General features: G+C 37.7%; 1 protein-coding gene across 1 annotated transcript in view; it reads right to left on the bottom strand.

Annotated features, from left to right (window-relative positions):
• The window catches only part of ankrd13c (ankyrin repeat domain 13C), a 45919-nt gene that overhangs the window by 3249 nt on the left and 26991 nt on the right, over nt 1–15679 (bottom strand). Inside the window, exons 5-12 of the mRNA XM_088926968.1 lie at nt 13354–13399; nt 8741–8807; nt 5497–5641; nt 4445–4576; nt 3539–3700; nt 3106–3185; nt 1405–1503; nt 329–429 (exon numbers count right to left, since the gene is read on the bottom strand). Coding sequence (XP_088783094.1) covers nt 329–429; nt 1405–1503; nt 3106–3185; nt 3539–3700; nt 4445–4576; nt 5497–5641; nt 8741–8807; nt 13354–13399 — 832 coding nt within the window. The remainder of the gene's footprint in view (nt 1–328; nt 430–1404; nt 1504–3105; nt 3186–3538; nt 3701–4444; nt 4577–5496; nt 5642–8740; nt 8808–13353; nt 13400–15679) is intronic.

Here is a 15679-nt window from a genome sequence, read left to right as displayed (position 1 = left end):
CTACCATTAATAACCTTCTGCAGATTTTATATTCCACGGCATTTTGTTTTTTTTGTTTTTTAAATGTGTCTGGGCCATTACTAAATCTAACACACAAATCCCGGCAAGACAAAACATTATGATTATGAACATCACTGTTTCTCTTATGTTATTTCTGGTAGACAACACTATTTCACTGACCCTGAAAGGTAACTGCTTGCAACTGCATGTAGCTCACCACAAAGTACTTACCAAGTGTGCATTGATATAGCATTGATCACATCATTCGTAACAGATAAGTTTAATCTAAAGTTCTGTTGAAAAGCAACCCAATAATTAGTCTTCTTACCTAGTTTGACAGGAAATCCAGGTGGGAGTTTCATTTGTACAAATTCTCTGAGTTTGTTAAAGTGCTTGAAGGGTGCAATCACCTCTAAAACATTTAATAACCTAAAAAACAACAGCACAAGGCACACATAATAGGTTAGAACAGAGAGTCCCGTCAGTACATAAGCAACTAACAAGCACTGATCAGTATGGAATTAATCTCTTCTTCCACTGTACATTGTATACTGCATTGCTGAATTCATGCAATCGCTTCAAATTATACAACTATGTTCTGTAATGTAAACGTTACACCTTCCTTAATTAGAATAAGCTTCACTATCAATACAAAGTACACCACAATGGGGAACTTGTAGACACAATTGAGCTTTTTCGTCTTTTTACATTTCCCAGTCAGCTGGGGAAATAACATACGACAGCATTCAGCAATGACCATCAAACCACACCACTCAATGGGAGGGTTTAGAATACTTACTCATACCTGACCACTTCCCAGAATTATCCCAAATGTTAAGAATTCACTTCAAAATTGTTCTGCAGATTTTTTAACCAGCATCTTATGGATCTGAATAATTTTCCTTTATATTTGAGTGATAAACTGGTCAATGTCCAGCTGCATATGAGCCCTTAAGTAAGAAAGGTCTTTACAATCAAAGATGGGGACTATCCCCATAAGTACTGACTTCAATATGCTCGGTGCAAGTAGACTTCAAGTGAAGGATTACTTATGGGGGAAATGTGACTTAAAATGTTAAATGTGACACCCTGACAAAAGAAAGCGGGTATAAACCGTACAGCAGATACGAAAATAAGTTCCGTGTTCATTTTTTCTAAATAAACAGTGCTTAATAATCTGTAATGTTTTGTTAGTGTTTTATTGTCAAACAAGGTTTATGTTTTACTTTCCAAATTCATGATATAAAATGCATCACTGGTTGTCTTTTATTGACTTCATAAATTCATAATGTGCTTTTGTCAGATTACAGTTTAAGACAAAAGGTAACAGAATGCTGATAAATCTGTGGTTAATTATTCCTGAAGTTTAAGCGGGGTGGACAGTTTAAAAGAGGACACACTTACGATTCAATGCCCAAGGGAAAGTCCTGGCTCATTGCTATAGTCGCTTTGAAGTTTTTCTTGCTTTCTTTGCAGACCAGTTCTCTACCAAGATGAGGAGCTCTGTAACAAGCACAACGAGTCTGATATTGGAGAAGGAGAGCTTGACTGAATGACCATGTTATTATTCATCTAAAAAATGAGACTTTTCCAGAAAAAAATGCAAAAATAAATCCTACACAATGTTAAACCTTTATATGGATTTGCCTTGTAACAGCCCTTGATACCATTTTATAAGCAAAGGCAACATGCTGATATCTGGTGAAGCATAACCAGAAAACGTGCATAACCCTTTGGACTTCATCTATTATAATCATAATCATAAGCATCTATTATAATCCTGCTGCTGGAGGGGGTGGTAACAAAGTGTAACTGTGCAGCTTTGTGGTATCAGATTCCTTAAAGTCAAATGTGAGCCTGAAATATTGACCAGGGACAGGGAAGACAGTAGTATACTGTAAATATTTTATCCACATTGATCTGCATGTACAATCTATGCACCATGGAGCAAAACTGCTACCTAAAAATAAAGTACAAATTATCATATCCCTCAGTCCCCTCTGCAGAGATTTAGTTACTGTATGTTGTTAGAGTGATTCATTTTACATCTGCAATTGCTGCTATTTGAATGTGTGAGAGACAACCTGAAGAGATTCTGTAAGATTTACTCGTAAGTCACTTATGGATTTTAGACCTCAAAACCTGAATCCCTGTCATTTTTAATTTGGTACTGACAACTGTTTGACCTTCCCTTAAAAAAACATTAGCGGTCATTCTTATTTTAGATTTTAACACTGCTTATATTGTGTATTATTCCTAATGTCTTTTTAAGCTACATTACTCCCTGAATGTTTCATGGACATACTTGTTCAAATGTCATTTTTATTCTGTTCTGACCTCACAGGTTTCTAACAGAAAACCCTTTTCCTGTTCTTGTTGCATTCGGTACTCAATTATTTGTCCTTTAGAACCTGCGCACTTTGGAACTGCCCGAATTCACTTTGGAAAGTGAAGAGCGTGCAAGTTCCCCTTAGAAAAGTGCCGTTTCAGAGCCCACTCCCCACTTTTCACATGGTGAGCTCAATGACCAGGACGCTGTCATCTGGCAACCCAGAGACAACTGGATGAATAAAAGCAAATTGTGCTCTGCTGCCTGGTGAACTGCAGCCAGAGTCAATTACAAAGCTTGGACAAAACTGCAAATATCAATATCCGGTCCATCTTCAACTTACAAACAAGTGCCTTCACTGAATAAGCCAATTAAAACCTTCCTGTACAAACCTCACCCGTGTCATTCAAAGGCAGGGAAATGCTGGCTCTCCCTCTGATACAATAGCTACTTTTCCCCCTGACTGGTGGTACAGTAAGTACTATTAGCAACAACATACTAATAACGGCTTTCTCAATTCGTAACGGTTTAAGATGTTTCTATGCCACTGAAGTTGCCATCATGAAAATGTCACAATGATTACTTAAAAATGTAATTTATTCCATTAATATACTGTTCCTAATGTTTCTTAATGTTATAATTATATTAAATGAAAAACAAAAAAACACTCTCCAAATGAAAAGCCTAGCCTTCCTGTGATAAGGAAAGGCTTTCTTGCATGCTTCTTTCCATTTATGAGACAAGATTTAATCCATAAAACAAACATGGCTACTTACTTCCCGTTTTCTGCGGAGATGTACTCCTCCCATGATATAGTGTTTGGAGAGGGGGGGGTGAGGGACTGGCGCCGCGCAGGCTAAGATGGGAGAAGACAGAACATTGACGACATCTTCTCTATGCCCCAGGCAGTCAGCATCCTCCTGGTCGTGTGTACCACGATCCCTAATCCTGGACCTCACACCAGCACATCCATCTCATAACCGCTTTACTCAGTACAGGGTCATGAGAAAACCGGAGCTTATCCTAGCAAGCAACCGGCACAAGGCAGGGTACACCCACGTTGTTTTTGAAAAATGATGTCACTAAAATAAAACTGTAATATGTGCTGAACATGTTGAAAATGAAAACATTCTCCCTTTCAAAAGAAAGGGATGGTAAACTCACACATTTTGTGTGAACAAGCAAACAAACAAACAAAAAACAGCTTACCTCAAAATTCTGCTCGATTAAGTTTCCTCCTTTGCTGAGGCTTTCCATTATGGCCTTATTTCGCAGAATGTCTTCTTCACTAAGATGTTCCCTTCGTTTCCTGGACTCCAAAACCAAACCATTCACAGAGTAGAAATCTGCTAAGAAATTGCCCACTCTTTCCTAAACAAAAAAAAAAAAACATCTTATCAAACTAAAAAGACCAAATAGTATATGATTACTTTAATTACAACACAACTGCATGACTACGAAAGAATAATACGGTGTCTGTGCCAAGGAGGGTTAATCTATGGCAATGATGACACTGAGAATCATTAAAATGCAACAGAAGACGGTGGTTCTAATGCTCATCTGTTGCATTTTAATGTCTCTTGGCGTATGTCTCTATGGCAAAGTGTTCTGTTAAGAAACTTTGCATTGTATCAAGACAAAAGGAATAAGTAAGAAGGTTCAAAGTCTTCTGTGATGGTGAAATTTGACAAAATAGATCAAATTGTGTTGCTTATGGCAAAGAACATTTGAAAAGCCATGTTGAACATAAGCACTTTTGCTCAGCACAGATATACAAAGTGAAAGAGTACATCTGAAGATTTATAGGTATTGATAGCCTGTCTAATTGCGAAGGATTTCAATGGATAAGTGGCTCAAAACCTTCTGCAGCCTGGCCAGCCTCAAACCGATAACCAGCCCCATTGTACTTAGCCTCTCTGGCCTGGAGAAGCAGGTAATAAATATATTTATGTCTTTCAAAAAGGGTTTATTTCTTGGTGTAATTAAACCATAAGTGGCCTTTCAATGTAATGTCCACATTTAGATATATTTATTACAGTCAGTTCAGAATGTGTGACCAAAGCTCTTAAAGACATGCTAACAATTAAATTAAGAAGTGAAGTAACACAGACAAACCGTTTTGTCTTCTCTGAACAACCAGCCAGTCTGGGCTCGGGCGAAGGTAATGGACTTAGTGGAGAGTGTAGCAGAATAAATATCGCTGCTCATTAAAATATCCACCTCCTCCTCTGTCTCCATTTCCGACTCCTGGAATTTAGATTACAGAAAATACAAAATACCAAGCAGGTTTAACGTCAGAAGCCAAACAACTGCCACTGCAGTCATGCATAAACAAGTTACACAAAGGAAGAGTATACAGCATATTTCCAAACTTACACAAATCCCCATTATACAAAAAAAATCAATATTGCTTATATAACTAATACTGAGTTACAGATAGCATGTTTTACTTTTAGGTTGCAGAGAAAATATCCATATATTGAGTGCAATTACAGACGTAAAAACTCTTAAGAGGAAAACGGAGTCTAAGATAACAGAATTCATGTTTATTCTGACACATCAGCTCCTGCTGAATCAAATAATTTGTTTTCCCTTTAAAAAATAATGCCACTTTCACCTTTCCTGATGAATCAGGCCTTCTTAATACATTCATAGAAATATTAATAAAGCTTAACCTCCCTTCACATTTGGTTACTTTATTCCATGTTTACTTCAATTGTATATTTCATTCTCGTTCTAAGGACAGCTGTCATTGGTAACACTTCATGCTCATGGTTTCCCATGGTTACCCTAAGCTCAACTAACAGTAACAGAGCCCAGCTGGGCTAAAGCAGCTATTGACAGAACATAATTAAACTAAGATGTCTTCACACTTACAGACCCCCAACCTCAGCTCTAAGCAGAGGCCTTTTCTAGTTCAGACAAGAATCCTGACTATCCACAACTATCAAATAATGTCACAGCATACACCTTTGTATATAAAAAAAAGAAAATGCAACTGAAAGTAATCTATGATCTTGCTAGGAGAGCTCTCGTATGAACGACAACTGCATATTCTGTGGCCATCTGCCAATGCGTAACGCTCTTTTCCCATTCCAACTCAGATAATGCTCTGAGGTTGACAAGCAGGCTTTCCGTCACTGGTTTCCCAGCCACGAAGCCCTTACCTCGTGATGGATGCGCTGGTAGACCTTCTGTTCGTTATCAAGAACGACAAAGGATTCGGAGGGCGCAGCGTCGCCATTGAAAATGAAGCTCAGATCCCCCCGCTGGCACTTCATGTCTGTGAAGTCGATGAGCGTCGTGTCCAGCCTGAGAGAGGAGGCAAAAACGACACAAGGGAGTGTTGATACCGAGCCAGGAAGACGCCAGAGAGAAACACGAGTCGCCACTTGAGAAGTGTTGAGAAACGCTTATTATTCTGACAACGGGTGATGGTTTCTGAACACTGCTTCGTTGATAGCAGGGGGAATAACACCATGGCCAATTTGAGAATAACAGGCTTCAACAAAGCCTTTACAGGCATCATGTAGAGCTACAGACTTAATTGTTCATAAATATTTTATTTTCTCACTAAAATTCAGAGATCAGTAATTGTTTCGCACACTGCTTTCATTTGCTCAAATTCAGACAAAAAAAGAGGATTTTATTCCAGGGTTTTAATTGCTTTGCTTTACGAAGAACAATTCTGTAGTGACTGCCAACTGAGAAATACTGCCTCCCCTCAATATTGTTAATCTACAGAGAGAACACTTGGTCCTAATAATACAGAAAAAATGGTAGAACATTTTCTTCATAATCAGGGTTCAAATTCTAAAAGCTATGAATGGTATAGGATTGGAGTCCTTTCCAGTCAAATAATGTGAAACAACAAACCATCATCCAAACAACCAATTCAATAGTTTTCCAATACCTGAAAAAAGTATCTCACAGCACTATGTACTACACGAACAAGGAAAAATGACTGGATCAAAAAAAAACTTGTTTTTGAAACTTGAAATGATGTTTTGAAAAGCACAGAAATCTTCAGTATTTTGCCTGAAAGAAAAAGTAAACGGGATGGCAGTATTAAATGGCTAAAGTCTGTTTTAAATGAAGTTATTCCAGTCAGCGCTTCTCTCTCTGGGTAGTGATGAAGTAGAGCAATGTTAAAGACGAAGTGTACATCCATTACAGACTACGACCCAAAGCAAGGCAGTAAAAAAAAAAGACATAAAATTTCATGCCTGACACTGTAGCAAAGAAATTATTTGCAATGGCTTATTTAAAAAAAAACATGGTATAAATTTGATGTTTTTTTTAATTATATTATTATACTATAATGTTTATTATTGCAAAAATGGAACAGATCGACAAACAGGTGCTAAGTATTGCTTCACAAAGCCCCAGTTACTTTTACTGTACTTGAACATACATTCGTGTTCATTCACTGTTGATTCCACACTGAATCTAACAGAAGACATGGCAGTCAAAGGACTCCAGCCTTGTCTGGATTATTTCAAGTTTTCCAGGTGCCAAATATGGAGCTCTCACTTGCAGTGAATAACAAGCCTTAATGATCTTCACATCAAATGGTGAAAAGCGCTAGTATCTCTGAACAGTTCAATGAAGGAACGATTAGGTGAGGCCTAACAGTGAAGAGCTAGCCAGCATTAGGCTGCAAACACCGTCTAAAAATGGTTTGCACGAAAGGTTCTAGGACACACTTTGTACTTTAAAATGAAACAAAATTAGGTGAATTATAGTAACGGAAGGCATCAACATTGCATGAAATTTGTTATATATTAACTGAAGGTCTACCAGTTACCAGGGGCTCATAAATAACTATGTCACATATATCATGAATGTATTTTGATAACCAAATAATAACAAAGGCTCTTTTAAGTTATTTAAAGTTAACATTCTACTGACTTGCTTTTGGTAATAATCTGTGGATAGCGGTACAGTCAATAAGAATAGTCTGTATTGATGTGTACACACATACACTGCCGCACTGAAATGCGTGGGGCATAAATAAATAATTCTGAAACGTAATTAAATTAAATAAACATGGACAAAATATTCTGGAAAAGCATGTTCCAGAAGTGTATCCAAATTACTAGACACAGTCCAGCATGTGGCATGTCCCAGGATTCTTAAAAAAAACTGAAAAGCAGTAGCAAACCAGGCACTTTCCTTAGTGGGTTATGCTATGGGAGAAAAGGCTGATGTACAATAAGACGTAAGTGTTGGCGTGTGAGTGACTCTGGAGCATTGTTGAAGATAATGTGTCAATTCAGATAGCCACAAAGGTTTATAGGTAGCTGTTATCATACACAGAGAGGAAGCATAATTCCAGTCGCAAGACACTGCTGAACCACTTCCCATATTCCATGAAAGGCTACTGCATGCGATGAGTGGTCCCATATCCGAGACTTGTTTTGGAACCCATGTGTTAGAGCTGCAATTACAGCCAGAGGTGGACTGATGAGAGGTATTTGCTAATTTCCTGGTAAAGGATTACAGACGATCAACAGCATCAAGTGCCCATCGTAAAAAACATCTTTAATGATCTCTGAAATTCAAAGCCAGTTAGCTACCTTTCCTTTTTTAAGGCATTTTCCCTCAAATTCTTTCATTTCCGAGCACAAGCCAAAAACCAAAATCCAGATGCTTTAACAGATGCCACCAATGATCCTAACCTGACCCTGCTGCTGATTAAACATAATGCGGGAGCTATGTGCAGTCTCTAATGTTAATTCCACAGTGGCTAGATGTCAAGCTGACAGGAGATGAATAAAATCTAAAGCACAGGGTCACTAGCACTTATGTAACTCCCATCTGTGTAAGGTCTATTTTAGAGTATAATCAGTGCCAAACCTCTACCTGTCATCTTCATCTTCTGAAAAATACAATCCATCCACCCATTTTATTCTTTAGCTTGTTGCATCACACTATAAAGGACAGTTTTTACAGGGAAGTGCTAATCTGAAGAATAATTGGAAAATGAATGACACAGAAACAGTTCTTTTTTGCATTTATGACTTCACATTATCAGTTCGTAACAACTATTACCACTCTGCTGTGCATTCTTAATTCCAATCATATACAGAGTAACACTGCAGAAGTGGATAACTAGTAGGAGCTTCCAACATTATGAGAATGTCCGACATTGGTTTTTCACATGTAGAACAGTCACCTACAGTGCACCATTTACAACAGTATGAAAGATCAGTAGACACTTCTTCAAAAGTGTAATGTTTTACAAAAACGGATGTCAATATATACATTTGTTCATGTCAAATCTGAGAACATTAGATCACGATTTCTTACATTTTTGTGTTTGGTGTAGACAACACATTATGGCTATCACATATAAAAGGTAGGATATTGATCACTTACTGAGCAAATGTATTCTAAAGAAAAACATACCTGATGTTGATACCTTGCTTGTATATTTTACAAGCATCTGAAGGCAGAATTCGGGAAAGCAAAGGCACTGAAAGACAAGTAAAAAAAAAGCATTACAAGGAAGCTTTACACAAATATTTCACAAATAAAAGGTTCCCAAAGATGCTGTTGAAGCAGATACCATCATACCTTCTCTTTCAAGCAGCTGCTGGATGAGATAAATCACTTTGCTGCTTATTACTAAAATAAGCTACTGTAGATGGGCGGTTGACAAACTTTCTTATACTCTTAGCACATGGGGGGAGATGGGGGCATGGTAGTTACTACTGCTACCTCCCTGGTTTTGGGTCCAATTCCAGGTACTTTGTGTGGAGTTTGCATGTTCTCCCGTGTCTGCATGGATTACCTCCAGATGTTCCAGTTTCCTCCCACCTCCCTGTGGCCCAGTGATGAATGGAGGCCTGCTCGGGGCAGGGATGCCTGTGTGCTTTCAGCCATACCTTGCGCCATATGAATCTAGAGACAGCCTCTGGGTTGGCATGATGCTTACCAGGAAAGGCATTTCTGATAATGGATGTGTGATTATAATTTGATTCACTTTCTACTGCCATCTGCTTGTGTGTACTTAAAAGGAGAGCTTAAGGATAAGCTGCAGTGTGCTGAAATATTTATTTCACAGAAACAATGGCACAGAAAAATCATTTAATAACGTTTGCAGAACTGAACGTGAATTGAAAGAAATGCAGTACATTTGTTTTTGTACGTGAAGCAACCGCTCTAAGAGCTTATTATATATCATGGATATGCAGACACTACAAAACATTTTTCGCAGTTTTTGTCAGACAAATACGTTTAGACATACAAAGATACAAAGACGTATCTTTCCCCCTAAATGTACTTGCCCATTTATGTATCTTAAGGTGATGGAGCCATTACATCTTGCTGTTGGGTACTGTAGACCTCCATAGTAGTTTTTTTTTGTAACTTAAGACACTGGATTCACTTTACAGTTCTGACATACGTGTAAAAAAGTAATCAGGCACACTATGTGCCACAACAGAATTAAAAACAACTAGAAAGTACCTCACCTGCAAATGCTTATTATTCCCATGGTTTAATCAAAATGGACTTTGCTAAAAAGATGTTCAGTGTAGAACAGGTGCCATTAAAACAAGCAGTAAGTTAAATCTCAATTTTAAAATAACTAGTGTTCTGTTTCCTTGTTATTGCTGTGTAATTTGCTCATGTCAACAAAGACATGAAATATTTCCAAATAAAACTTTTTTAGGTTGCGGACCTAAACTTTGAAAAGCCTTGAAATATTTAGCTAGTTTAAAAATTAGTTTATGCTAAAATAAATGCATTGCGAAATCTCACCATTTTCCTAAAGACATAAAAATATGGCAATTAAACCCTCATTACAGCACAGAAAATACAAAGATAACATGTTTTTAGTAACGAAATTACTAGGGGCAATATACATGTATTGACTGCTACTGATTACCAAGCCTGTAAAGCTGTACTGTTTTAACTTTCCCCACAAGAATATAAATTTAAATACTGTTTCCTCTGTGATTTCTCACAGAAATAGTGAGACAGACTAGCGAGTCTGTCTCATTAACTCAAATTCAATTAGTGATGGAATATGTCTTTTTCCAGTCACCAGCTAAGCTTGCAACTAATTCATTTAATTAATCTTATTATATTAAGTCAATGAAGGGTTTGATTGTGTAATTGAAGGCCTGCCTAGGACAAAAACTAACAGGTGTGTGGGTCAGCAGGACCAGGGTTGGGAACCACTGGCCGAAAGATACAAAGGGTGAAATGTCAGCTGTAGAAAATACTTCACTTTAACAAGTTCAGTCTATTGCTTGTCATTTCACTCGTGTAGCGACTTGGTTTAAACTAATTGCTGACTTAGCTGTGTCTATATTATTACTTCCAGGTCTTCACTAACTGCAAAGTTACCTATAAAACAGGACTGTTGAACTAGATGGAATTCAAATTATTTCTTGACCTCAGGTGGCATATTGCAGCTGTTTTGCCAAAGCCAGAGGAGACAAAAAGATACATCTCCCTTAATCATTACCAGAAGGGCAAGTTTACACAAGTGGTCAAACTCAGTGTTCCCAGCACAGCTGAAACACAAAGAATCCAAACTTGTGATACAGACTTATCAGTGATACTCTTCTTAGGTCTATATTAATTCATTCCGCTGCACCGGTCATTAACTATTGATAGTAAAATGTAAAAAAGAATAATATTTCTATAAATACAGCTTTGAAATTATTACCTAAGAAATTTAGTTAGACAACACAACCCACTTAAAGCACTTAATATTGCTACTTTTCATGCACCATGTGTTAATGTTTTTATTCATTTAAAATAAAGTTCAACTGCGGTCATCCAAGATAAGAATCTTTAGCTTTTTACCATTTCTATGTGCAAACAGTTTAGCTAGATATGCGGTTCTTATATGCAGATAAAAAGGTGCCAAAAATGTCACCCAAGACAGGGCTGGGGGGGCTGTTCTGGTGTAAGAGAATTGTAGTCACAGGTTTCCTGGTACGCTTAAATTAAAAGTGATATCATCAGTGGTCACTTGAATAAAGGTCGCCAAAGAGTTGACTGTACACATGTATGAAAAAGTATATAAAGTACAAATACAGACTCCACTCTCTCTAACAAAAAATCAGACTAAAGGTTTAAATTTACCTTTCTCTGCTTGAAAGATGTCAATTATCTAGGAATTAACCAAGCCCAAAATGGTTAATAACCCTGGTGACACGTCGAAAATAATGAAAGCCCCAGATGTTTCTTCTTGTTCAAGGCTGACTGTGGATGCCAATTTGGCCTATTCTTACTAGGAACAAAAAAGCTGTGTTGCTGGTCTTTTAAACAGACCAGAGGCCCAAGGTCAGGTTTTGCATAACGTTGCTTTACTGTGCAAGCGAATGTGGCAAGGGCTTCTGAAAAGCGAATGAAAATGGTTGAAGCAGAATGCTGAATAATCCCAGAAGACAAAAGAGGATGTACTTTAGCTCTAAACTCTACCCCAAAAGAAGAAAAAAAGATTTAAACGCACAAAATCAGCATTTTTTGCTGAAATTCTGTATTCTTTTCTTTAATCAGAAACCTTACAAGAGTTTTTTGGATTACTAACTAAATTGAGTAGTACACTAGTTCAGAACAAGCACTAAGGCTGACTAGCTGGGAGCTATGACACTGCCTCTGAGGTGCTGATCTCCTTCACTGGAGCCATTGCAAATAAATGTGTGCCTGTTTATTCACAATTTCTATTTGGGAACTCACGGTTGCCCACTATCTTTCATATGCTATTTAAGCTGGATGCACATGTACATATTCAGCCAAAGGCACATTTGCCTTTTTATCTCTTTGTGGAACTGCCCTTTCCCGACAACCCATTACAATCCCCGACCCTTCTGAGGGGTGGAAACGTGGGCAGACTGTACACACCGGATGTGCCCACAGTCTCAGCCATTCACCTTCTGACAAGCCGTCAGAGCTCAGTGCCTGGAGGAGCGGCTCTTGCTGACAACATTACAAGCCAATCGTCTGCAAGCTTTTACTGTTATGCAGCCAAGCCAAAAACACACGGACTGACTCAAGCCTGCTCCACTCCAACTGTGCTTGGCTATAAGCAGAAATCTCAGGCACGCAAAATGACAAGCCTCTTCCTGGACAGCAGGGCCCAATGTCTATTCCAGTCCAGCACCTTACTGGTTGATCCACTCAGGGTCACACTGCTTTTCTTAGCTTTTGAAAAGTTAGATCTTTCTATACTTGTGCTCTCCAGGTGAAAGAGTGGTCTTTCACGGGAGGTAGAGGGTACAAGACGAGATTACACCCTAGACTGGAGGTCAGTGCTGACGCACACACCCACTTGGACAATTAAGAGATGCCAAACAACCTTCCCAGCATGTCTGGGAACCGTGAGGAAAACCAGAGCACCTGGGAAAAAAACCAACAAGCAAACACAGGGAGACCACGCAGCCTCGCAATTTCACCAACCTATAAGTTTAAGGTGCCCCTTCTGTTTAGGTTTGGCTTGGAAAATAATACAGCATTCACTGTAAAAAAAACAATGTTGGCTTTAAGGGTGAATGAAACTAAACCACCGATAGAGGAGGAGCTGCTCACTAGAGGGAGCTACACTCTGCCGCAGTTAGTGAAAGCTGTAGTTCACCAGAAGAAACTCTTCACATCAGTCATGCCCTGACTACCCTGCACAATGTTTCTTTGCTTAATGTATTTTCATTAGTTTTATGTTTACCTGCATAAAATCTTCAGTTTTATACTTTAGTGTTTCATAAAACAGTGACAAAGGAAAAACTATCATATAAAACAGTAACAGTACAGTAAAGCACTTTTTATGGCAGGGCTATAAATTTCAGCAGCTTGCAAAAAAGGATCTCAGGATACTGTAATGCTTGCCTATAACTCTTTTTAAGGTACTTATTTTCTTTATTTAAAAGTATTTTAATCTAAAAAACACTCTTTGCATTTTCACACTGATATGTTTGTTTTGATTTAATCAAGTTAACATACTGTACAGAAATACTTGATTACCTCCTTAAATACTGTTTAATGTTAATACAATATTACAGACTCACCCCAACTTTGAAAATCCCAGTGAAGCTCTAAGTAAAAGTCTCCCAGCTGAAAAACAAAAGAAAGCATACACTGTTATTGGGGAGAAAAGAAATTAAGAATCGTGTAACTTGGCATCGTGTTAAATGCTTAAATATATTTTCCAGCTTCAGCTAAAATACTTCACTGTCTGTATTTCTAACTTCTTAAGGGTATGGAGCAATGTATCATATCTGGGCTGTCATGACTGAAAGCTCTTTAAAAATCATATATACCTGTAAGCAGCTGTAGAGTACAGTAATATAATATTATTAGGACTTTGCATTTTGGATGTTTGTGACCACAACTTTTAGACAGGACTTTAAATTTGGAAAATGCTTCATATTGAGCCAACTCTGTAACTCAAATGCAATGAAAAGGTGCATTTGTAGCAGAACTGAATTCCCTAATTCTTCCAGTATAATGAACTACTTTTGCAACTAAAATTCTAATTTGTTACTCTTGTTACACCAGCCCAGACTTCAACTTCCACTTACATGCAGAATATTAATTTGCATTCTCAAATATCTGAATGCAAATTACTGTAATGGAGTGTTGTAGTTACACTTTAAAACTAGAGACTGTAATTAAGCGTGTGCAACCTGTTTTAGTGACTTCAGGTAGCTTTTCAGTATTATTTAGTATTAAGTGATGTTAAAAGAATGTTGCAGCATAAAATCATTTAAATAGTTTACTTCTGCAATTACCTAAATTTAACTGAGACAAATCACACTTGTCGATTGAAGTCTCTTTCTTATCGGAAATAAGACCTTATAAAAATCTGGACTTTCTCAGATAACACATTGTGCTAATGATCTGTGACCTTCTGATTCTTTATATAATCACTGCTGAACACCTGTGGGAGATGTGTGATCAGATGCAGATGTACTAGATCAGTACTACTGACATGCAGAACAACACAGCTTGTTAATCCATCAGCTCTGAGGGACTACATCTTTATGTGCCATGCCCCTATGACTGCTTACAATATTTAAATGTGAATATCAATTTAGAGAACAAGGCAGAAAATAATTACTACACGCACACCGTCTTCCCATACCTTACAATCAGTTTTGCACATTACATAATTTTAAATAAAGCCCTATGTCATCTTCAGAACTTAAGGACTATACCCTAGTGTGTACACTAGCACACAACCATTTAGGTAAAGCTTGACTGAGTTAAAGATGTCATCCAATGTTTGGTAGCTTAAATACTTGCTTCTCCTGTGAAGACTAAAGGCGAGAAACAGAAAAACACGTTTGGTTTCTATTAAATCCTGAAATTTCTACATATGCGATTTCAGTCTTACGTAGAAGACAAGAGTTATGACAATAACCGATCAATTTAAATGGCAGTTTTTGGCCTGGGAGCTGTACTGGGAATTGAGAGTCAATCATGATGACACAAGTACACAATGTGAAAGATCAGGGCATAGAAAACAAGCCCTGAGATAAAGCAAAAATAAATATGCTGGAGAATAATGAAATTTTGCCTTCTGTCTAGCTATACATGCATCCTTCTGTTCTAACACACAGAATTTACCCTTTGCAGCAGATCTGTCCCCAGTAAACAGATTTCCTGTATGACAGTGCTGAAGATTTAAAAACATTTTCAACAACCTTTTAAAGATTATTACTATCATATCAGCCACCACAGTAGACTCTGTCCTTCTGCTGACAGTGTTACATTCCAAAGTTCTGGTTCATGAAAAAATCTGTTTCCCGGGAGCAGTGTAAAATGAGTTACACTGCAAGCCACATTAAGTCACTGACTGATGTTGACGACTCCACTGTAGTGGAGCTTCACTAGACTGTAATGAGGTGCCTTCCTTCGGATGACACGTAAAACCAAGGTACAGACTCTCTGTGGTCATTAAAAATCTCAGGGTGTCTCTCGAAAAGAGTGGGGGCGTTACCATGCCGTCCTTATTATAATCATCATCATCATTAAGACTATAGACCTATACTGTATATACAAGACTACATTCAAGAAGATCCCAGATGCCAGCCACATACCTTAAATCCAATCTCTATGTCGTAATTTCCTCTGTTTTTCTATTTTTTTAGAATATAGACATGTTAGGTGCGCTTGATGAGTATATAGTATTTGCTTTTCAAAGCTTGAAATTTTATTTATACATTTTTTACCACTAGAAGCACCTTAGAAAGAACAGAATCAGAAGACATATAATATAGCAAAAGAACTAGTCGGGCTTGTATGAATGCACAGTTTCTCTGTGGTTATATGTCAAAATTTAACATAACAAAACAACAAGATGTACTATCACTTACCTGACAAGCAAGATTC

Source organism: Atractosteus spatula, chromosome 11, assembly GCF_055471065.1.
Source record: "Atractosteus spatula isolate fAtrSpa1 chromosome 11, fAtrSpa1.hap1, whole genome shotgun sequence".
Taxonomy (NCBI): Eukaryota; Metazoa; Chordata; class Actinopteri; order Semionotiformes; family Lepisosteidae; genus Atractosteus; species Atractosteus spatula.
Note: the sequence above shows the minus strand (reverse complement) of the source record. Positions and strands in the feature narration are given on the sequence as shown.